Here is a 23723-nt window from a genome sequence, read left to right as displayed (position 1 = left end):
GGTATCTACTCACTTGTTGAAGTGTTGATGGATATTTGCGGTGTTGCCAAGTTTTGGCCATTCCAATGAAAGCTGCTGCAAACATCAGCCCGCAAGTCTTTGTACGGATGTATACCTTGCTTTCTCTTGGGTAAATTGTGGGGACTGGAGTGGCTGGGTCATCTGGTAGGTGTTTGTTTAAGGTACAAAGTCACCAAACTCTTGTCCAATGGGATTGTACCATCTTACATTCCCATCAGCAATGCGTGAGAATCACAGCTAGTCTACATCTTTGCCAACACTTGGGGAGGTCAGTCTCTTGCATTTTCATTATCCTAAGATGTATGTAAGGAGATTTTGTTGTGAGTTTAACGTACCTATTAGTGGATAGTGATGTTGGACATCTTTTTGTGTACTTGTTTGCCTTCATCTTTGGTGAAACATCTTTTGCCCATTTTCTGTTGTTTGCTTGCTTCTTGTTAACGTTTGAGAGTATTTTATATGTTTTAGATACAAGTCCTTTATGTGATATGTGATTTGCAGTTTTCTAATTCCCTTAACAGTGTCTTTTTCAGAACAAACTTTTTGTTTTTAAGTTTACTTATTTCTTTTGAGAGAGAGAGTGCACGCAAGTAGAGAAGAGGCAGAGAGAGAGAATCACAAGCAGGCTCTGCCCTCTCAGTGCAGAACTCAATGCGGGGATCAAACTTACAAGCCTCAAGATCATGGCCTGAGCCAAAACTCAGATGCTTAACCATCTGAGCCACTCAGGGACCCCAAATTTACTTATTTATTTTGAGAGGGGGGTCAGGCAGAAGGAGAGGGAGTGGGAGGAAGAGAGAATCCCAAGCAGGCTCTGTGCTGTCATTGCAGAGCCCAATGTGGGGCTCAAGCTTACAAACCTCAAGATCATGACCTGAGCCAAAGTCAGACTCTTAACAAGTGAGCCACCCAGGCACACCAGAAGAAATGTTTTTAATTTTTAAGAAGTCTAATTCATTAATTTTTTTCTTTTTGGATTGTACTTTTGATATGTTCAACAACTTTTGCCTACCCCAAGTTCACAAAAGGTTCTTTCTCTTTTTTGTTTTTTGTTGTTGTTTTGTTTTGTTTTAGAAATTTTCTAATTTTTGGTATCCTGTTTAGATCTATGGTCCATCTTGAGTTATTTTGGTATAAGGTGTTAGACACAGATCACTTTTTGAATATGGATATCTGGTTATTCCAATACTCTTTATTGAAATGATTACCCTTTTTTTTTTTATTTTAGAGAGAGAGCTCACAAGTGGGACAGAAGGCTGGAGGGGAAGGGGGAGGGAGAGAGAGAGAGAGAGAGAGAGAGATTGGGAGAGAGAGAATCTTAAGCAGTCTTGATGCTCAATGTGGAGCCCAACAAGGGGCTCGATACCATGATCCTGGGATCATGACCTGACCCGAATTAAGAATTAGACGCTCAGCTGATTGAGCCACCCAGGCGCCCTGAAACTTTCTTGACTAAATTGCCTTTGCGCCTTTGTAAATAAAATTTTAAAAAGTTCTTCATATATTTTTGAATCTATTTTTGGACTCTATTCTGTTATGTTGATCGAATTTTCTTTTTGATGCCAACATCACATGATATTGATTATTCTAGCCTTATAACAAGTCATGAAATCAGGTAATGCTAAATCTTTTCCATTTCCATGTGAATACTAGAATGAATTTGTCAATTAAAACAATAGTCTGTTGGTATTTTTATGGATTGTTTAACTATAGATCAATCTGGAGAAAATTGACATCTTAAGAATATTAAATCCTCTGACCCATGGATAAGGTGTATCTTTCTATCTACTTTCTAATTTTCTCAGCAGTATTTTATAGTTTTCAACATAAAGAAATGTTCTTTCTCTGATTTTTTTAAATTAAATATTCAATTTCTTTAATAGATATATGACTATCGATTTTTTCCCCTAAATTAGCATTTATAGTTTGTGTCTTTCAGGAAATGTGTCCATTTCACTTAATTTGTCCAACTTACTGGCATAAAGTTGTTTGTGTTACTCATTTAATATTTGAAAACTCTCTGTAAAATCTATGCACAATCACTCTTCTCACTTAAGATACTGATAATTGTGTGTCTGTTTTGCCTAATCCATCTGGCTAGAGATTGATGAATTTTATTTATTAAAGAGCCAGCTTTTGGTTTTGTTTATTTCTTCTTTTTTTAAAATTTACTATTTCGTTGATTTCTAGTCTGATCTTTACTTTTTCTTCCCTTCTACTTCATTTGGGTCTATTTTGCTGGGTTTTTTAAGGATGGAAGTTTTGGTGGTTAACTTAACTCCTTTTCTAGTATAAGAATTAAAAACCATATATTCCTCCCAAGTACTTCTTTAGCTGAATCTCACCCATTTGGATATGTTGTATATCATTTTTTTAAATGTTTATTTATTTTCGAGAGAGAGCGAGAGAGCAGGGGAGATACAGAGAGAGAGGGAGACACAGAATCCAAAGCAGGCTCCAGGCTCTGAGCTGTCAGCACAGAGCCTGACATGGGGCTTGAACTCATGAACCATGATCATGACCTGAGCAGAAGTCGGACGCTCAACCAACCGAGCCACCCAGGTGCCTTGTTGTGTATCATTTTTATTCAACTCAAAATACTTTCTAATTTCTCCTTTGAATCATGAACCATTTAAACATATAACAATTACTTTTCAAATACTTGGGAGATTTTCTAGATATCTTTCTGTAATTAGTTTCTAACTGGGTTCTGTTTTGGGAAGAAAATGTGCTTGGCAGGATTTGAATGATTTAGTTTATTGACACTTGGGGCGTCTGGGTGGCACAGTCAGTTACGCGTCTGACTTTGGCTCAGGTCATGACCTCACAGCTTGTGGGTTCGAGCCCCACTTTAAGCTCTGTGCTGACAGCTCACAGTCTGGATCCTGCTTTGGGTTCTGTGTCTCCATCTCTCTCTGTTCCTCCCCCACTTGTGCTCTGTCTGTCTGTGTCCTCTCTCTCTCTCTTAAGAATAAATAAAAAACATTAAATTTATTGACACTTGTTTTATGGCTCAGAATATGGTCTGTCTTGGTAACTGTGCTGTGTTCATCTGATGAGAATGTATATTCTGTCACTATTGGATGGACTGTTCTATAAATGCCAGTTGGTCAAGTTGGTTGGTATTGTTGTTTAAGTTCTGGGTCTCCTTGCTGGTTTTTCTGTCTACTTGTTTTATCAATTATTGTGACAGGGTGTTGAAATCTATGACTGTTATTGTGGATTTGTCTCTTTGTCATTGCTGTTCCATTAGTTTTTGGCTAATGTATGTTGAAGCTTTGTTAATCAGGTGCATTTTTATGTCATCTTACTGCATTTTCCCCTTTATCACTATGAAATGAACTTCATCTCTGGTCATTTTCTTTGCCTTCAAATCTACTTTGTCAGGGGTGTCTCTCTGGGTGGCTCAGTCGATTGAGTGTCTGACTCTTGATCTTGGCTCAGGTCATGATCTCAGGGTCGTGGGATCAAAGATCCTTTCTCTCTCTCTCTCCCTCTGCCCCTCTCCCCCGACTCTTGCTCTCCCTCTAAAATAATTTGTAAAAAATTTTTAATGTTTATTTATTTTGAGATAGAGTGAGCCAGAGCGCCAGCAGGGGAGGGGCAGAGAGAGAGAGGAGACACAGAATCTGAAGCAGCTCCAGGCTCTGAGCTGTCAGCGCAGAGCCCACTGCGAGGCTCAAACTCATGAACTGCGAGATCATGACCTGATCCAAAGTCAGAAGCTTAACCAATGAGCCACCACTGAGGCTCACTTAATTATATTTTAAAGAGATTTAAGAAATAAGTTAAAAATCTTGGGGCGCCTGGGTGGCTTAGTTGGTTAAGCGTCCAACTTTCGCTCAGGTCATGATCTCGCGGTTCGTAGGTTCGAGCCCCGCGTCGGGCTCTGTGCTGACTGCCAGCTCAGAGCCTGGAGCCTGTTTCAGAGTCTGTGACTCCCTCTCTCTCTGACCCTCCCCTGCTCACGCTGTCTCTCTCTCTCTCTCCTAGAAATAAATAAAACATTAAAAAAAATCTTATGTTTACCCATATAGTTATTTCTCTATTTACAATTCCTTCCTTCAGTAGATCCATATTTCCATCTCATGTAATTTTCCTTTGCCCAAAGGACTTCTTTTATAATTTCCTGTAATGCTGGCTAGCAATGAATTGTTTCAGCTTTTGAATTTCTGAAAACATCTCTATTTTGCCTTTGGTTTTTAAAAGATATTTTTGCTGGATATAGAAATCTTAGCTGTCAGGTTTTTTTGTTTTTTTGTTTTTTTTTTCCCTTCATTACTTTAAAGATGTTGCTACACTTTAAAGTCTTCACACTTTCGGGGCGCCTGTGTGGCTCAGTCAGTTAAGTGTCCAACTTCAGCTCAGGTCACGATTTCACTGTTGGTGGGTTCAAGCTCCGTGTCGGGTTCTGTGCTGACAGCTTGGAGCCTGGAGCCTGCTGCCTCTGCCCCTCCCCTGCTTGTGCTCTGTCTCTCCCAAAAATAAACATTAAAAAATAAATTTAAAGTCTCCACGCGCCCATTGTTTCTGATAAAAAAAAAAATCTGTTGGCATTGTTATGTTTTTTCCTCCTTTATGTAACGTGTCTTTTCTCTGGTACTTTTAAGCCTTTCACTTGTTCCCTGGGTTTTGAGCAATTTCTTTATGATGTGCCTTAGTACAGTTGTCTTTCACTTTCTTATGATTGAAGTTTCTCCTAATTCTGGTTCATATTTTCCTGCCTGTTTGCATTCCTGGTAATCTTTTATCAGATGTCACGCATTGTGAACTTTCACTTGTTTGGTGCTGGCTGTTCTTGTACTCTCATCAGTAGTTTTGAGCTTGGTTCTGTAACATGGTTATATCACTTTAAGGATGAAATTGGAGCCTCCGAGGGAAGTTTAGTGATGATGTCATTTGGCCAGCGAGTTGCATAGTTAATGCTAGAATACTTTATTCAGGGACACAGTGAAATTACTTGTACATTATTTGATCCCTTGGGGTTTTGCTTTTATATTTCTCATGTAAGAGCCAGTAGCATTCAGCCTGGAATGAGAGTTCCCCACTAGGGAAAGAAGACCCTTTGGAGTGTCTACTTCACTCCGAGTTTTCAGAGTGGTCTGTTGGAAGAGGCTGTCTTCTAGCCCCTGTCGAACGACTTCCACTGTGCCACCTACTGTCTTCACAGATCAGGGGCGCCTGGGTGGCTCAGCCAGTTAAACGTCCGACTCTTGGTTTCTGCTCAGGTCGTGATCTCACGGTTTCGTGGGTTCAAGCCCCGTGTTGGGTGCCATGCTGACAGCGCGGAGCCTGGTTGGGGTTCCGTCTCTCCATCTCTCTTTGCCTCTCCCCCACTCATGTTGTCTCTGTGACTCTCAAAAATAAATAAACTTTAAAAAAAAATCTTCTCTGGTGATTCTTTCCCCAGCCTTAGGTCATTTCCTTCCACACACCCTTGCCAATCCGCGCCTGCTGGGAAGTCCCTTGGGACCCTCTGCAGCCCTCTCTCTGTGCCGCTCTCCTCATTCTTAAACTCTGCCACCTTGTTACCTTTGAACCCTCCCCTCCATGTCCTCAGCTCGGGGCATTTGCGGGCCTTCACTTGGATTCCGCCCCCTGCACCATGGCCTGGGAACTCGCTCGGGGCAGCAAGATCGGGCAGTTGTTGGAATAACGAATGTTAGGCAGTTGTTGGAAAAACGAATAACCCTATTCATTTCCCGCCTTTCATGTACCCCCACCTTTCATCACCTGACGCCCAATGTCTCCTGAGTTGTCATTTCACATGTTTTGTTTGGCTTCTGTTGGTCGTTCCAGACAGGAGGGTCAATCCCATCTCTGTTCCAGCGTCTTGGCCAGAAGTGCAAGTTCATGATTTACTCCTCGTCCAGAGGGTCTCAGACTTTGGCATATATGAGAATCACTTGGTGGGGCTTATTAAAATGCGGATGCTCCTGCCAGTAATACTGGGGCCTGGGGAGGGCACAAAGAATCCGTGTTGTCCTGCGATGCCCCGATTGCCGTTTCAGAAGCACTGCCTTTAGATCTGCGTCCACCTTCAGCCTGCAGGTTGCGTGTGCTCTGGAGGTCTCACAGTGCTCGGGAGTCAGCTTGCACTGTTCCGCCCCCACATCTACTTGTCAGTCGCTGGAACTTCTGGATCATTTATTATAACACCCTTGCCTGATTATAATAACTATGAAACAGGGTAAACCGTGTAAAGTGCTGGCACCTGGTAAACAATGAATGCTAGTTATTGTTGTACGCATTGTCTCACTCAATAGTTTACAGATGATGTTGGAGCTTCCAAGGGAGGTTCAGTGAACCTGTTATTTGGCCAGTGAGTCTCGTGGTTAAAACTAAAACCCAGGGGCACCTGCGTGGCTCAGTTGCTTAAGCCTCTGACTTCGGCTTGGGTCATGATATTGCAGTGTGTGAGTTCAAGCCCCACATCGGGCTCTGTGCTGATGGTGCACGGCCTGCTTGGGATTCTGTGTCTCCTTCTCTCTGCCCCTCACCTGCTTGTGCTCTCTCTCTCTCTCTCTTTCTCTTAAAATGAATAAATAAACTTAAAAAAAAATCTAGAACCCAGTTCTGACAGCTAGTTTAAGGCTCTACCTCCTTTGAGTGTGAAAAACAGCTGAAGGGCCGCCAGCAGGTGGAGAGGGACTACAGGGGTGTGTGTGTGTGTGTGTGTGTGTGTGAGGGGAAACTCCCCATTACATTTCATGATGGCCAAGTCAGCTATCAGCTTTCTACGTCGTGGGGGTTACCACCAAACGGTGGTGCTGTATGTTACACCAAGTCCTAAACCACGCTGCTGGGAGTGACGTGCAGGGACTTCTCTCGTGTGACTCTTACCCGGCCTCCACGGTTACGGGAGCTGGAAGTGCACGTGTGCCGGGGTGGGGCAGGGCTCTGGATTTATGATCTGGCTCCTTTCCCTCCCTCCATTCCACCCCCTCCCAACTGCTCCAGTACAGGACATCCAGAAACTCGTCACATGCAAAACTATTTATAATACAGAATAGGGCCTATTTACAGACGAGGTAGGTAATGAGCCCACAAGCTCAGGCCACACGGCTAGCTTGCCGGGTTCAGGTTTGAAGGACTTAACTGCCCCTTCCAAGCCATCCTCCCCTTCGATTACCCTTTCTTGCTTTTATACTCTGATTCCCTCCCAGGTCTTCTCCGAGTTCTCTTCGTGAGCCTTGGTTTATGGATAAGCAAGGTGGGTTTTTTGGTTTTCTGTTCCGTGTACCCCCCACCTATCAAACCCATTTGGAAAGTTGATACGTGAGAAGCATGAAGACTTTCACCAAGCCAAGCAGGCCAAGAGGAGTTAGGGGATGAAGGATGGTGGAAATACGAGCGTTGTAGACTTAAGGTAGAACTGTATTGATCAGCACGTTTGTAATTAACCAGAATTCTTTCCGGTTGGAACCACTGGTGGCTCAGGGCATGGAGCAGGGTGTGATTTATAGGTGTGTCCACCCATCGCCGCGGCTGGATAATTGACCCCTGACAGTCAGCTTAGATCAACTATACCTGATGAGGGCCGTAAATGCGTTTCATTTCAGGAGGCAGTTCAGGCCGCTCAAGTTCTGGGTAAAAGCCAGGACGGGCCCGGCAGCACCATGATATTGGTGCTTGATTGGCGCCTTCCATTGGTTTCGGAGGCACCGGCTGGGCACGTGGTTTGTGGGCCAGGTTGGCCATCATGGTGAGAGTCAGCCTCCCAGAGTCACCCACGGGGTGAGAGGAAGGACAGGGAGGAGTGAGCAAAGCTACACCCCAGACTTCCCAGTTGTTTGTCCCTCCCCAGAGCCCCTGACGTGTGTCGCCCAGCGCGCATCTCACACAGCTGTCTGAGGTACACTGAGCTGGCCTCGATACTCCCATTCTATAGAAGGGGCTCCGAAAGTTTCCCCGGGCACAGCCCGATCCACCAAGCAGCCCTCTCGGGCCTCAAGAGAGCCCTGTGTCACCAGTAGCGCTGTGTGTCCACCCAGAGAAGAGAAATGGGGCAGCAGATGAGAACGGAAAACATAAGTTCCGGTCCAGGCTCTGTTAGGAACAGGCTGTGTGGCCTTGGGCGGGTTGCTTTACTGGGACCTCAGCTTTCTCACGTGGAGACACAGGGGCTTGGGCAGGAGAGGTGCTCCCTGATGGTGAGTAGGGGTCTAGGCGTGGCTGGACCCGCTGGCCACCTGCCTGGTAAGCCTGGAGCCCATCCACACACCAGGGGCTCAGAAGCCTCCCGGGGATGGGGGCGGGGGAATCACGACCGCCTTTCACCTGTGCTACGTGACCCCCTTGGAGTCTGTGTCGTGAGTGTGGGGAAGGTAGACCCACTGGTGAAATGAATCCAGTTGAAGACTCAGGGACATTTTAAAGGTAGTGGACGAGGGGCGCCTGGGTGGCTCAGCCAGTTGAGCGTCCGACTTCGGCTCAGGTCATGATCTCACAGTCCGTGGGTTCCAGCCCCACATCGGGCTCTGTGCTGACAGCTCACAGCCTGAGGCCTGCTTCCGATTCTGTGTCCCCACTCTCTCCGCCCCACCCCTGCTTGCACTCTCTCTCTGTCTTTCGAAAATGAATAAACATTAAACATTTTTTTATTAAATAAAAGTAGTGAACAAGACAGCTGTGTTGGGGAGCAAAAGGCAACGTTTGTGCGACTTTTAAAGAGCAAAAGACGTTTCCAGGAGGTTCCTTGCTGGAGGCAGGCCTCTCCCAGCTCCGTCCCGTCTCGCCCCTTCTCTCCTCTGCCTCCTGACGCCTTCCAGGCAACCAGGGAGGCCAGAGAGCAAAGCCTTCCGTGTTGGAGGGGGCAGGGGTCCCTCCCTCAATCTGCCTCCAGCTTCGCTCTCCACCAGATCTGAGTCTGAGCAGAGCCCCCGTCAGTGCACCTGGCGTCACTGTGGCTGTGACCGAGGGGAGGGGCGACCTGCCCCCTCCACCCAGCTCTGCCGCAGACCACCGCTGGGCTGGCATCTCGCTTCACGGGGAAGGTGCAAGGCCAACCCCAGCGTCTGCAGGAGGTGGAGGGGGGGCGGCCATGCTGGGAAAGGGGGGGCAGGAGGGGACAGAACAGCAGCCACCCAACAGCCTCCAAGTCCATTTCCTTGGTTCCTCTGCCACCGCTGTCTATGCAGGCAGTTGAGGTCTGCAGTCTCTGGTTTCACGTATTCCTGCCCGGGTCCCTCGGGGTTCGCGGCAGTTGTAATGGATTGTTTTGAAGGTTTCAGACTCTAATGGAAGTCATAGTACATCTGTTTTCTGCTCTTTGCCTACCCCGTTATGGATGTGTTTGATTAATAAATCATGGGCAAATGAATTAATTATTCCGCAATGATCGGTCTCCTTGGCAAACATCTTTCAAGACGAGGCAGACGGGGGAAGAAAGACTAAAGGAGGTCTTGGCGTCGAGTACGTTGAGGAGGAACGCACGATCCGAGGCTCCTGAAGTTTCTTTCCAGGCCCACGGATCTTCCAGGGCAAGGCTGCTCTCAGCGTTCGAGCTGGCGGAGGCTGGTGGTGCCAGTGGTGTGGCGGGGGGGGAGGGGGGACGGAGGGCAGAGGGGAGGCCGCCATCTCTGCAGGTGCAGGGAGCCTTTAGGTCAAGAGCAAGAGGCGGTAGGTGCGAGCGTCCCATCGGGGAGGCCCTGGCCTCGCTTCCGAGCCGCTATGCCCAAGGCCGACATTCAAACACACTGGAAAAACCCAGGGTGGAGGGAAGCGTGGCCCCGTCGAATAATACAGCGAGCTGTTCGCCCAGCGGTTCTCAAGCTGAGGTTTGCGTCAGAGTCCCCTGGGGGCTTTTTTTTTTTCTAACAGCGCAGACAAATGAGCCCAGTTCCCAGAGTTCCTGGTTCAGAAGGTCTGGGGTGAGACTGAGAACTTGCGTGTCGAACAGGGTCCCAGGTGCCGCTGCGGGTCCAGGGGCCACATGGGGAGAAACGCTCTTTTCCCCAATTGCTCCCACCTCGATTCCTGTCTTCCAAGGCTCTTCTGTCACCCTTCCCCACCCCGGCCTGTCCCCCAGCATCTCACTCCCCCAGGGCCTCTACCGCTTTCCCCTGGGCTCCTCTCCTCCCTCCTCCCCCCCACCTCCACCCCCACAGCCTCCCACACCCAATGCCCTTCCTTTTTTTTTAAATTTTTTTAATTTTATTTATCTGAGGGAAAGAGTGCAAGCAAGGGAGGGAAAGAGAGGGGGAGAGAGAGAATCCCAAGCAGGCTCTGCACCATCAGCACAGAGCCCGACGCGGGGCTCGAACTCATGAACCATGAGATCACGACCTGAGCCCCAGGCGCCCCACTCACCCCGACTCTCTTCCTAAGCAGTGGGAAACCCGAGTTTCTTGAAAACTGAAATGCAGACAAGACTGGGAAAAAAACCAGTCTGTCTCCCTGGCTGGCAAGGGACTCTAGTCACAGGCCATTGGGGACAGTATGGGCTGGCCAGCACGCAGAGTTCCCTACAGCTGATAGAGCCGCCTGGGGCCGGTGCAGCCAGGCCAGGACGCCGCGGGACGGTGGGTGGGTGAGGTTTGCCCTCCGGTACCCGGGGGGATGGAGGAGATGGGGTCACCTGGGGGACAGCCTCCAGGCTCCCAGTTCAGCTCCAAAGATCTGTCCCCGTAGAAGATATCAGGCTTGGGCTGGGAGCATCAGACTCCCTCGGAGAGCTTGGTAAACATGGGTGCTGGGCCCGCCCCACAGCCCCGCACCTCATAGGTCTGGAATAGGAACCCCTGGATGGAGGCAGGTGAACCGGGGTGAGTTGGTCACCCACCCAGGGCGGGACGCTTTGCCCTTCCAAGAGGTTCCCAGGAGAGGCTGACGCTGCTGGCCCCAGGCAGCTGCAGAGGCCCAGACACCGAGAGGCTCTGAGCAGGGGCCCGAATTCAGACTCCGCAGGGCTCTAGTCGGAGAGGTGGATGTGGACGTGGGAACTCGGGTCATGAGTCTGAGACTGATGGGGGCCCAGGAGGGCTGGTCTGAAAGGTGAGGTCATAATGCATCGACATCGGGTGAGGCCGTGTGTGCAGGGGGGGCGCGCCCCTGGGAACAGACTCCCCAGGGCCTCTGCCCTCGCCCCCCGGGGACAGGCCTGTGGCCTGGGCTGGAAGGGAAGCCGGTGAAAACTGGCTGCTTGGTGGCTGGGGCTGACGTGGGAGCAGTCAGCTTGGAGAAGGAAGAGAAGCAAAGAATCAGAGACATGAAGACACTTGTCAGCTGGGTGTCTGTATTTGGGAGGCAGAGTCGGGCCAAATGCATATCATCTGTTTGTACATTATTTCTTCAAAGGCCGGCTCGGGCAGTTTTGGGGCGCTCGGCCCAGCAGTGTGGGGGCATTGCAGAGCCGTGGGGGGAGGCGGTGGGACTCTGTCCCTCATCTCCCCCTCCCTTCTCTGGAAGTCACCAGCTTCAGATGCTAAAGGATCTTCCGAGTAGAAGTAGACTGCAGGATCCCGGAGGGGCGGTGGATATTTGTTGAATAAAGGAAGGGATAAGAATGTGTGGCTGCTGCGAAGGTAGAGACAGCTCTCAGCGGGCCTTCCGTGTCTGGTCCTTAGACACAGACAGAGCACTTGACCATACAGTGACACCTTACCGTGGCATTCCCAGGCGCTGTTCAGTTTCCACCATTCTGATCTTGCCATCCAAATGTCCTGACAAGGACTGATTTTCCTTTATCTGTGTTATCTGTGGCCTCCTGACTTCCCCTCTGCCGGGAACTAACACAACCCAAGTCTCTGCCAGATGCTGTTAAGTGCTGAGATATGGACCCCAATATGACACAGCCGCCCCCTTCACCCCCAAAATACCTCAACTGTGTCACAATCCTTTTTTCAGGAACAGAGAGATTGAAGAAAGCTGAGCGCACCTACATTCAGCCTCTGTTACCAGCCTGAGCTGGTCTGTAAGCCTCTCTTTCCCCTTAGGGTTGGTTTTTTACCCAGAAGGCTCTTTGGCCCCTCATGCAAATGTATTTCCAGGCTGGCCTCAGCAGTGGCCGACTGAGGATCAGCTCCCCTTTCCCACCACACCTGTAATGTCATTGAGACAGGAGTGGAATCCTAGGAGCTTCAAGGCTACTGGCCGTGGGTGGCCTGCAGAGCCTGGGGGGGCACCCTTCCCCCACCATGCCCGTCTTCCTGGGCGTCTGTGGGTCCCTTCCACAAACTGTAGGGCCATGGCTGTGTGAACTATTGACTTGCCTATCAGTGGCAGATTTGACTTTATTTCTTTTTTATTTGTTATTTCTTTTTTATTTAGAGAGAGAGTATGAGCGGGGAGAGAGGGGCAGAGGGAGAGAATCTTAAGCAGGCCCCACTCTCAGTGCGGAGTCCGACCCTGAAGTGGGGCTCGGCCCCCCGACCCTGGGCTCATGACCTGACCCGAAATCAAGAGTCAGACGCTCAACCAACTGAACCCCCAGGCGCCCCCGCCTTGACTTCAAATAGCTTTATAGATGGCAGGTGCGAAGTTTGTGGAATCATCAGGGGTCTGAAGTTTCCAGCTCCACAGCTGATTCCTACCAAGGAGCAGCAACGCTCTCCATGGCGTTGTCTCCTTCACGAGGCTCGGGGACTCTCAGAGGCCAGGGCCCAATCACCTCGGATCCTTGTGAGCATGTTGCTCTTACCATTATCCCCTGACAGGCAGGGGTCACCTGGAAGGTCACTCAGCCTGTCAGTGGCGGACTCGACTGAGATTCTGGGTCATTGGAAAAGCCCAGCAGCCGTCCGAGGAGGAGGGGCCGCAGAGAAGGTTCTGGAGAGCGCTTTGGGAGAACTTTCTGGGAGGATGAACTCAGCTCCATGTGGTCCTGCTTTAGAAACTTGGCCCCTCCCGTCTCCTCCCTGCCTGCCCGCCTCGCCTCGCCTCGCCTGACGGGTGCTCATGCGCTCACTGCTCTGGCATCTGCAGTGACGCGGAGCAGTGTGGATGCCTGGTCCCGGGCACGCAGCGCAGCCACGTCGAGGCCCGAGGCATGGCGGCTCCTGACTCACCTGCAGCATGAGCGTGCCTCCCCTCCTCCGGCGGCGGCCCTGCCTGTTTGCTCTGCCCCGGGCTCAGCAGGGCCCTGGAGAAGCCTGTCAGCAGTTTCTGGAAGGGAAAGAGGGCGTGACCGGTGGCCTGCACCCCTGGGCTCCGGGCTCCAGGCTCTAGTTCTGCATCTGCGGCTCTTCTGCTGTCTGAACTTGTGCAAGTCATTTCACCCTCCGGCTGCAGTCTCCCCATCTCTAAAATAACAGGGCTGCTCAAGATCTTTGCTCTTTTTTTTTTTAAGTTTATTTATTTATTTTGAGAGAGAGAACACAAGTGGGAGAGGGGCAGAGAGAAGGAGAGAGAGAAAGAATCCCAAGCAGACTCTGCGAGGTCAGCACAGAGCCCGATGCGGGTCTCGAACTCACGAACTATGGGATCCTGACCTGAGCCAAAACCAAGAGTCAGATGCTTAACCGACGGAGCCGCCCGAGGGGCCCCCATTTTTGTTCTGTGTGTCCCCTGGATCAGCAGCCGTTGCATCGCCTGAGAGCTTGTTAGAAATACAGAGCCTCGGGCCTCCCCCCAGACCTCCTCTTCACCAAGATCCCCCACGAATACTTTAAGTGCTGCTCCCATGCTCTCTGAGATTGGGTTCTGTTCTCCTGTCTCCTGATTCTGCGCCCTAACGGGTCCCCGAGCATCGTCCTGGCACATACTCCATGGCAGACCAGGGTTGCTGTCCACCCCCCCCACATGCATTGCCCAGTTGTGCCTTCTCCATTCTGGCTCTTCTTAGGGTCCCCGATGGTTGACGCCCTCCGACGTGGCCTTCCCTTTTCTCCTGGGGGGCTGATGCCAGGGCCAGCGGGTAGCCAGCTGTACTTTCATTCAGGGCACCTGCTACAGCTCTAATCACAGCCTTACTCCGCACTCACTCTCCGAAGCGGGGGTCACACGCTGCCCGCCCCCTCTAATTTGGGAGACGGCTCAGGAGTTGAGCAGCCGCACTTACATGGAGAACCATCCAGCATGCTTCTAAATTGCCCGCTAGCAGAGGTGCAAAGGTGAGTGTGGAGAAAGTGCCAATACCCGGGTAGGTCCCTGGAGTGGGCGCGATGTGAGGCGGCTGCTAAGCCCATCTCCGTTCCTCCGGCCCCTCAGATGCTGAGAACATGCGCTCTGGGCCAAGCGCGATCCTGCTCTTTCAGGATTTGCCTGACTCAACGCAAATGAAAGCCAGCGATTGCATTGGGCTCCAAGGGAAGGAAGGGAAACCGCTTCTGTTTCTAGAATAAAAAAACAAGGAAAGGAAGTTAACGGGGCCTCCAACGGTGTCTTACTAAGGAGCTGTTCGGGGTGATGTGCATCACGTGAGACTTTTCCATGTGAGACTTTTCCTTCTGCACTAGCGTTAGACAAAGTGCTTCCTCGCTTATGTGGAGTCAGGTCAGAAACACAAAGAAGTGGGATTACACATGCAGATGGTCAAGGAATCTTCCGGAGTAGGAGGAGAATCTTTCTTCTTAATGGCCTGTCTGGAACATTCCTTCATGATGGTTTCCGAGTCCAGCCTAATTCTGAGAGGCCAGGTTGGTGGCCAAGCACGGAGCTTCTGGAAGATTCCATGGTGTCAGGACAGCCCAGCCACTGTCTCCATCCACGGTGCTGTGCCCAACGTCAACTTCCAGGGCTTGCACAGAACCAGGTTAAACTTTTGAGCAAAGATGCTGTAAAGCTGAGGGGGATTGAGGATTCTTACAGGAGCACGCATGCTCCGAAATACGGCGTGTCCCGTTAAAAGCGGAAGGTCAAAAGTCAAACCTACTTCTACAGGCAGGTTCCTACCGCGTGGCACAGAACATCTGAGGCAGCTTCTAGGGGACAACTTACACTTCTGAGGGTGAAATATAAATAAAAAGTACAAAATTAGACCACGGGAAACATAAATTACTTATGCAGGTCGAGCCCTGGGGTCAGGCGCACGTCTGACTAGCCTCCTAGCCAGGGCTGTGTTTGACTGGAAGCAGCTGCGTTAAGATAAAAACAGAGTCCTGCTCTTCGGATCGAGGAATGAATAGCGCAGGGACAGCACTGCACAGACCTCTCTTGCTTTGTCAGAATACCGCCTGGGGGCCTGGAGGACGGCTCAGTGGACCGGGAGCTCAATATGAGTCACCCGGGCAGCCCGGCTGTGCAAATACAAATGGAGGGGCTGTGTTCATGGTAAACCGTGTCCGGCACTGAGGACGGTGTCTCTTGCACATCACACGGCATCAGCTGCGCCTTGCTTTTTGCAGCCGGCGTCTTAGAATATAAGACGGTCCACCCGCACCATCCCGAGGGGTGGGTGAGGCGGGCCGTCAGGGCTCACACGGCCTGGCCACGCAGCAGCCCTACAGCCTGCGTGTGGTTGCAGGAGGCCCCGTGTGGGCTCCCGTGCGCCGTTCCGGCTGTTTGTCTGTAACGGGGCCTTGACAGGAGTGGGCATCTGAGCCCCACAGCCAGGCTGCTCCCATCAGAGCCCCCGTTGGAGAACTTGAAGTCTTCTGGGGCCGTCCCAGAGAGGCTGGGGGGCCAGCGGGGACGCTGGACTCTTGGCAGACGCTGGAACCTTCCAGAAGCCTGGCATTCATGCCACTTGTGGGCGTCCTAGTGGGCGCTGCAAGCCTCTGGCTCCTCCTGGATACTTAGTAAAGGCGCTTGCGTGTGCGGCAAAGAGAGAGCTTCTTCCCCGGGCTTTGATGCTCACAGGTCAGACGGGACCTGTGTTGAATAAATGAAGGAAGCTGTCAGACCGAGACTTGAATGTGTCATTTCAAACCTGTGTGCGGTTCTCAGAGCCAACAGGACTTGGGTTTGGATTCTAGCGCTACCTCTCCATAGCACCCCTCCCGTGGGCTAGCCGTGAACCGCTTTGCGACTCCATCTCTCCAACCTGTAAAATGGGTATTTGAGTCCCTACCTGAGCTGTGAGCACCGGCTGAGGTCCTGAAGATAAGAGATTGGTCAGTGAACACTGAGGCACTCATCAAGTGTGAGCTCCCTCTCCCCACCCCTTCCCTACACCCACAGCTCACGGAGTCATTCCCCAGGCTCTGGATTCCACCCCCAGGTCCACCTTGGACATGGTCAGACATCCATCTGTCTTCGGTTATGACTCCAGTGTCCTCTCCCCCTCTCTCCTGGCTCCTTTCCTCCCCTGACCCTCCCGCTCTATGTTCTCGATTCCCTCCTCTGAAAAAAAAAAAATCCTACTGAAGACCAGCGTAGCCAGCAGAGCTTGAATCCTGTCATTTCTTTTCCAAATACGACTGCAGATTGGAGACAGATCTGTGTTGGTCTCTTTAAAAAAAGGTTTTTTTAAATGTTTATTTATTTTTGAGAGAGAGAGAGTGACAGAGCGTGAGCAGGGGAGGAGCACAGAGAGAGGGAGACATAGAATCTGACGTAACTCCAGGCTCTGAGCTGTCAGCACAGAGCCTGACGCGGGGCTTGAACCCACGAACTGTGAGATCATGACCTGAGCCAAAGTGGGGCACTTAACCGACTGACCCCTCCAGGCGCCCCTGCGCCGGTCCCTATGTACATCCCAGTGGCCACTCCGTGCACAGCACTGGTCCCATTTTGTCCCCACCATCTAGGGATAAAGGCTCACAGCCCAGTCCAGTTAACTTTCCTCAGGCTACAGCCTTGTTGACGGCTCTGAGGCCGTTGATGTTCAGTCCCTCACTCCTAGCGTAGGGGCCATGGTAATCTTCTCTGTATCGTTCCAATTTTAGTATATGTGCTGCTGAAGCGAGCACAGTCCCTCACTCCTGACACATGTCCTCTCTGTCACCTGCAGTGTGTCACTCCTTTATTATCACCGGGGTCCTCTCTGTGGCCTTCCCAACCTGCCTGCCCTCCCCCACTCCCCAAAAGCAAGCCTAGCTCAAGGTTCTGACTTCGACTCCCGTAGGAAGTAACCCTGGCCAGGCCACCTTAGCACCCTAGACAGTGCATGTGTGAGTGCGTCTGGCTGCTTCACAGTAAAACTCGACTTACAAACCGGGAGAAGGGCCACATTTGGCCCAGGGCCGGAGTTTGCCATGTGGACCATATGCGTGGGGATGCTTGGTTTCACAGCCTGGCACCACCACTCGCTAGTTCCGTCATGTTGGACGAGGTAACTTAGACTCTGTGCACCTTGACGTCCTCATCTGTAAAGGGGATTCATACTTAATAATGATGATGATGATGGTACTTTCTGCAGTGCTGTGGGTGGGGTGAAGGAGATCCCGTGCAGAGAACCTTAGGGTCCCCGCTCCTCCTCCCTTCTTTTCTCCGCTTCTGCACACCCCGTTTTCTTTCCCTTTCTCTCTACCTCCTCACGCTATGCAATCCATGCTCACGTCTCCAGCCCCTTGCTCTGTCTCCCTGCCCCGATCTCCCTTCTGAGTTTAAAATCTGCATGTTCTAGGCCATGTACCCTTTGCATCTCAGACTCCATTCTGTGTGAAGGAAAGCGCATCCTCGGAAGCAGACCTATGCCCTCCCCTGACCTCCCTCATTGCGTGGGTAGAGGGGCTCTCTGAACCCTTTGATGCCACCATCGGGCTTCAGGAGACCGGGACGGGCCATCTGCTGGGCTCGTCTGGTCCCACTCACGCGGTCTCTGTCTCCTCTGCTTTCCGTGGCCCTAATTTCCTGTCTGCATCTTCCTACCTGCCCTCTGAGCGTCCCAAGGGGTCTCCCTGCCCCCGCGCCTCTTCCCACCTGCCAGCACCTGCTGTCACAGGCCAGAGCCTGGCCACGTCACTCTCTAGTCCCCAAAGTCAGCGCAGTGTCCTCCTTGCTTTCTGAGTGTTGGAATCCTCATCTTGCCTCTGATGTCCTCCAGCCAACACCCCTGACCCCCTCACATGTGCTTGCTTGCTCTTTCCAGAACATTCTTTCCATCCCCCCCCCCACCCACCTTTCTGCAGTCCTTCCCTGAGGCTCTTCCCAAGCGCCATCTCTGCCTGTCATGTTCTCTCCTGCTCCTTGGGACCCAGGCCAGATGTCCAAAGTCACACACACACCCCTCCCTGGCCACACCCGTAGGACCTCCTCCTCACCTGGGCGTTCGGGCCCCTGCACCCGGCTGAGGTTATCTCACGGTGCACAGTTTCCGTGTGCTCTTGCGAAGCCCTGTGTACTTACTGCTTTATCTCTCCCTCCAGATCAAACATTCCTCCAGGGATCGGAGAAGTGGGTGGCCCTCCACGCGACCCCAGCACTGCGTGTGTTCACAGCACCGGTGTGCTGAGCTTGCCCGCCCCTGCCCCGGGCTGTACTCCACCCGCCCCTCTGTGGGCGGAAAGTTGGAAAAAGTTGATGGTGAAGAACAGGTTTTATTTTCCCCGGGCTCGGGGCTATGAGCCTAACATGCCCTTGGGCTTCGAGTATTGCCCGTGTGTGTTTGTTTCTGGGGTGTGTGCATGTTTGGGGCACTGTGGCCATGCACCCTCCTGGAAAAGTACGAGAACCCTCATCTGGCTTTGCCTGGGGGCTTATCTCTATCTACAAGAAGTGCCCAGCAAGTGAACCGCGGAGCAAACAAATCCCGGGGTGTGAGGGGGGTTGGAATACATCGACTGAGTGATAAAATCAAATCACAGGCTGTCCCATTTGGCACACAGTGGACTGTCAAAAGAAGGCGCTCATTCTGGAACTCCTATGGGGGCCCTTTGAGGTGTAGTGGCCCAGGCTGTCCTCTGGTGCCTGGAGAACCAGGCAAGCCACAGGCTCAGGGCTCGAGGGACGACCGGGCCCTGCCCTGTCCTGACCCGAGTTCCACACCAGACCTCATGCCAGGGATGGGACCCGCTTATCTCGGGCGGTGGGGGTGGGGGGTACCCAAGGACAAGCTTGGAATGGTGATTCAGCCTCTGAATTAAAGGAGTCTGAGCTCTTTCCTTTTACTCCACTCTGAGAATTGGAGAGCTGACCATCACTCATAAATATGGTTGGGGTTTATGCCCAGGCCAAAGGTCATCGAATGTAAGGGAGTTGGGATGAGTCATTTTCTGAAATACTTTTTGGTTGGGGCGCCTGAGGGGCTCAGTCAGTTGAGTGTCTGGCTTCAGCTCAGGTCACGATCTCATGGTTCTTGGGTTCGAGCCCTGCGTCGGGCTCTGTGCTGACAGCCCAGAGCCTGGAGCCCGCTTCGGATTCTGTCTCCCACTCTCTCTGTCCCTCTCCTACTCATCCTCTCTGTCCCCCCCCTCAAAAAAAATACACATTAGGGGCGCCCAGGTGGCTCAGTTGATTAAGCATCTGACTTCGGCTCAGGACATGATCTCACGGTTTTTGAGTTTGAGCCCCGCATCAGGCTCTGTGGTAACAGCTCGGAGCCTGGAGCCTGCTTCAGATTCTGTCTCCTCTCTCTCTCTCTGCCCCTCCCCTGCTTGCACACACACTCTCTCTCTCTCTCTCAAAAATGAATAAACATTTAAAAAATACACATTAAAAATTTTTAAAAAAAGAAGTACATTGTAGCATCAGAACCCACGTTCACAGGAAGGCTTCCGTGAAAGTTCAGTGGATAAAACGGCGGAGAGCCCACTGTTCTGGACGTGTGTGTGTGGGATGGGGTGGGCAGGGATGCAGGAGTCCTGCCTGCTTGCTATACAGGCACTCCAGCTCCCGAGGGGTCTCCCGGGAGCCCCATCCGAACCTTCCGTGGATCCCGAATCTCCTACTCTAAAGGCAAGTATTGGGGCTTGCCCAAGGTCATCCAGGGGGCTCGTGAGCAGTCCCTGAGCAGCCTTGGCCCACACTGAGCTGTCATTCTGGGCCAGCCCTAGGCCTTGCAGGAGATGGAGGGACCCAGGGAGACTGGCTTTGAAGGTCCCGTAGAGCATGCAGTTTGGGAACTGAAAAGAAGACATTCGTATGACTCTATTTAATGGAGAATACAGTGGATCTCAAGCATTTGAAGTCCTTTTGAGTTTGGACAAAAAAAAAAAGTCTCGTGTTCTGGGACAGCTTTCTCACATGACCACTGAAAATGTTTAAGGCCATCCTCTGTCTTAAGAATTGATGATAACGGGGCACCTGGGTGGCTTAGTCGGTTAAGCGTCCGACTTTCGCTTAGGTCATGATCTAACGGTTCGTGGGTTCGAGCCCCGCGTCGGGCTCTGTGCTGACTGCCAGCTCAGAGCCTGGAGCCTATTTCGGAGTCTGTGTCTCCTTCTCTCTCTGACCCTCCCCTGCTCACGCTGTCTCTCTCTCTCTCCTAGAAATAAATAAAAATATTAAAAAAAAGAATTGATGATAACGCAGGGCACCTGGGTGGCTCAGTCGGTTAAGCGTCCGACTTCAGCTCAGGTCATGAACTCACGGTTCGTGAGTTCAGGCCCCCCCATTGGGCTCTATGCTGGCAGCTCGGAGCCTGGAGCCTGCTTTGGATTCTGTGTCTTCCTCTCTCTCTGTCCCTCCCCCACTCATACTCTGTCTCTCTCTGTCTCTCAAAAGTAAACATTAAAAAAATAAAAAAGAAATAATTGATCGTAACACCTCAAGTAGATCTATCTTGGAGGAAGGTCTTGCCCTTCCATTGTTCGCTGCTCTCCTTAATCATTGCTCCTCGAGTGCTGTCCACATATACACCCACTTAACCTGTGCAACGTCGTCATGAGGCAGGGCTAATCTTATCGTGTCGGAAGCAGGGATGCCGTCCTGTCCTTCACATCATCTACATTTCACAGATTTGGAAAGTAGGGCATGGGGGCATGACGCAGCTTATGCTGGGTCACAGAGCTGGTAAGGAATGGAACTGGATTCAGACCATGCAGTCTGGGTCTTGGCCCCTGCTCTTCACCATTGGGCTGTTGGGCTTCTTGCTATTCAAGCAGGAAGGATGTAAAGGGCAAGGAGCCTCACACTAGGGACCCCTTGTTGTTTGGGTGGTTTTGCTTCTCAGATGAGCTTGAACTGGTGATCATCATCACCATCATCACCATTATCATCACCAACATCACCATCATCATCACCGTCATCACCGTCATCATCACCATCATCACCATCATCATTACCGTCATCACCATCATCATCACCATCATCACCATCACCATCACCATCATCACCGTCATCACCATCATCGCCATCATCACCAACATCACCATCATCATCACCGTCATCACCATCATCATCACCATCATCATCACCATCATCACCACCATCATCACCATCATCATCACCATCATCACCATCATCATCCATGCCCTGGCCAGAGTGGTCTTTTAGAAACAGATCCACTTATGTCAAGCTCCCACCCCTGCTTACATCTCCTTAATAACTTCTTATTGTTCTTAAGGAAATGACCAAAATCCTTAAGATGGCCTTCAAGGCTTTGCCTGACCTGGCCTACTGCAGGCAGGACCCTTACTTCCTCCTGCACTCACCCCCTCTGCCTTTCAGTCTCCCTGCTGTCTTTTATTTCCTGGTACCCCAGGACCTTTGCTCAAGCCATTGCCTCTTCCTGAGAGATCCAGTCTCCAGGTCAGCTTCTCTGTTGACCATTCCCGTGAAGTGATGTTCCTTCTCTTCCCAGTCTTCACCTGACTCTGTTATCATACCTCCATGAGTGGCACTATTTGGTTACTGTCCAAGTCTCACTTGACGGGAAGCTCCTGGAGGGTGGAGACCTGGTGCATCTTATTCCCCAGGGCATCCCGAGTGCTTTACACAGTGCGTGACGTATCTTTGGGAATGAGCAAACACATTAGGGGTTCTTCTTGCTTCGAAGTCCCTTGATGCAAAGTGTAAACTGACCCCTCTGCTGCCCGGTTTGAGGTACACCAAGCCCTCTCAACTCTCAGTTGGGACCCTGGATTGGTTTACTTACCCTCTCTTATATGCTTAGTAAGGACATAGGACATGTGTAAAAACCACACTGTGTGCACAGAGCCTTCTCCTGCCTTGCCTCTTTTTGGCCATTGCCACCACAAGGCAGGTAATATTGTCCTCATTTTACAGATGAGGCTCCTGAGGCTCGGAGCCCGATGCAACCTGTCCAGCGTCACCCAGTGATCGAGCGGTGGCACTTGGAGCTCAGAGCAGGACTAGGCACTCGAACTTCCCACCTCTTTTCCTTCCTTTCATCTGCCAGGACTCGGTTTACCCTCCCCTCCCCAAACCTCTTTAAACTGCTGCTCTGGGCTCTTGGTTCCAAAGGTCAGATGGAATCCCCCAGAAGAGACAGGTTATCATTTCCTCCTTCCAACCCAGCAATGACCTTTATCCTTATACCTAGCGCTGGAAGGGAGTGCCCCAGCGTGCCAGCTTCCTGGCCACGGGGGGAGGAGGGGACGCTGATTGTTATTCCCAACCAGGGCTCGGATACCAGTCCCCTGGGGGAGAGCTGCCCATAATTCAGGGTTGCAGGGGCCAGACCGGCTCTATCCTCGGTGCTTCACGTCCCTGTGAAACATCATAACAATTATCTGCCCCCTCGGTTACATGGAGGCCCGGCTGGAGAGTGCAGCTCGGTGGATGAAATGGTCCGCATGGTCTCCTGACTTCTGACGCTCCCAGGCCAGCGGTGGCCCGGTGGGGGTGGGGGTGGGGGTGGAGGGTACGGGTGGCTGCCTGGGAGCGTGTGCTAGGAGGGAGGGGTGGGGGCGCTGCTGAGAGAGGACGCAGGTGCCCCGAGAGTGGATGTGGAGGCAGGTCTCCCCCGGGGTGCGTGTCTCCTCCGCAGGTGCAGGGAGGAAGTGAGGGAGAGGGGCCGTTCTGAGTGGTTCCCCACCACCGCTCCATCCATGCCAGGGCACACACGGCCCCTGGGGAGCTTTCCATCCTCTCCCAGTGCTGAGGACTTCCTCCCCGCCCCCCCCCGCCCCCAACCACAGCCAACAGAGAATCAAGATGGGCTCTCTTCTCCCACGTTCTGATCTGAAGGAATCACTTCCTGTCTGCACGGCGGGGATCACTCCTGGTGTATCAGAAATGGAGGGGGCCGTGGAGACCCTCTTTTCAGTCTCCATAAGGATGATGGGCCCCGGGGGAGAGGACACCTGTGGCCACCACAGGTGCAGCTGGGGCCCAGGTGGGCAGACCCTCCCCCAGCTGGGGTGCAGGCTTCCAGCAACTTCTCAGCCCCTGCAGCCACCCCACCAGGCGGGTCTCATGTGCACTCACCTGCTCCCCTTTGGGGCATTCTGGGTGGGAGTGGCAACACGCGACAGCCCCAGGTTCACAGTCAGCCGCCCGTGGAGCCCGCGCCCCTCCTCCTGTGCCCACGGCCAACCTACAAGTCCAGTTTTTCAAGAGGTACCTCGATGTTGAGGGAATACCAGGTGATCCAGAACAGCAGGCTGAGCACCAGGATCAGGGCCCCCGTGTAGACCAAGAAGTCCCAGTAGTCGAGGGAGGCGAAGATGCCCAGCAGCAGAAGGACCAGGCCCACGGCGTCGAACAGCAGGGCCAGCGCCACGAAGAGCACACAGCGCCCCAGGCTGCATCTTCCCCAGCGCCTGCCCAGGAGCATTGCCCGGCGGCAGCAGGAGGAGCCCAGCTGCGGCCCTGGGGCTGATTTGCATGGGAGGGTGGTGGCTGTGCCTCCTGCCGCCCGCGCTGGCTGGCCACTGGGTGTGAGCGGGCGAGAGAGCCGTCCGGCTGTCTGGAGCCACAAGGAAGTACACGTGGATCTACCTTTATGAGCACGGCAGCCAGTGGGGCAGGCTGTTTCT

The 23723-nt window shown here is 52.0% G+C and overlaps 1 protein-coding gene and 1 pseudogene across 1 annotated transcript; both read right to left on the bottom strand.

Annotated features, from left to right (window-relative positions):
• Positions 1 to 13425: 13425 nt before the first annotated feature.
• Positions 13426 to 23521, bottom strand: TMEM238L (transmembrane protein 238 like). Its single transcript, XM_039231585.1, has 2 exons — positions 23173 to 23521; positions 13426 to 15771 (listed from the first exon to the last, which is right to left on the bottom strand). Exon 1 carries the CDS (start codon positions 23519 to 23521, stop codon positions 23282 to 23284), a length of 240 nt encoding a protein of 79 aa, XP_039087516.1. The 3' UTR covers positions 13426 to 15771; positions 23173 to 23281.
• LOC120231495 lies at positions 16739 to 16811 on the bottom strand (annotated as a pseudogene).
• Positions 23522 to 23723: the final 202 nt, after the last annotated feature.

The sequence above is a fragment of the Hyaena hyaena genome, unplaced genomic scaffold (assembly GCF_003009895.1).
Source record: "Hyaena hyaena isolate Hyena2069 unplaced genomic scaffold, ASM300989v1 scaffold_58, whole genome shotgun sequence".
Taxonomy (NCBI): domain Eukaryota; kingdom Metazoa; phylum Chordata; class Mammalia; order Carnivora; family Hyaenidae; genus Hyaena; species Hyaena hyaena.
The sequence above is the reverse complement of the archived record's forward strand: the minus strand, read 5'-3'. Positions and strand labels throughout refer to the sequence as shown.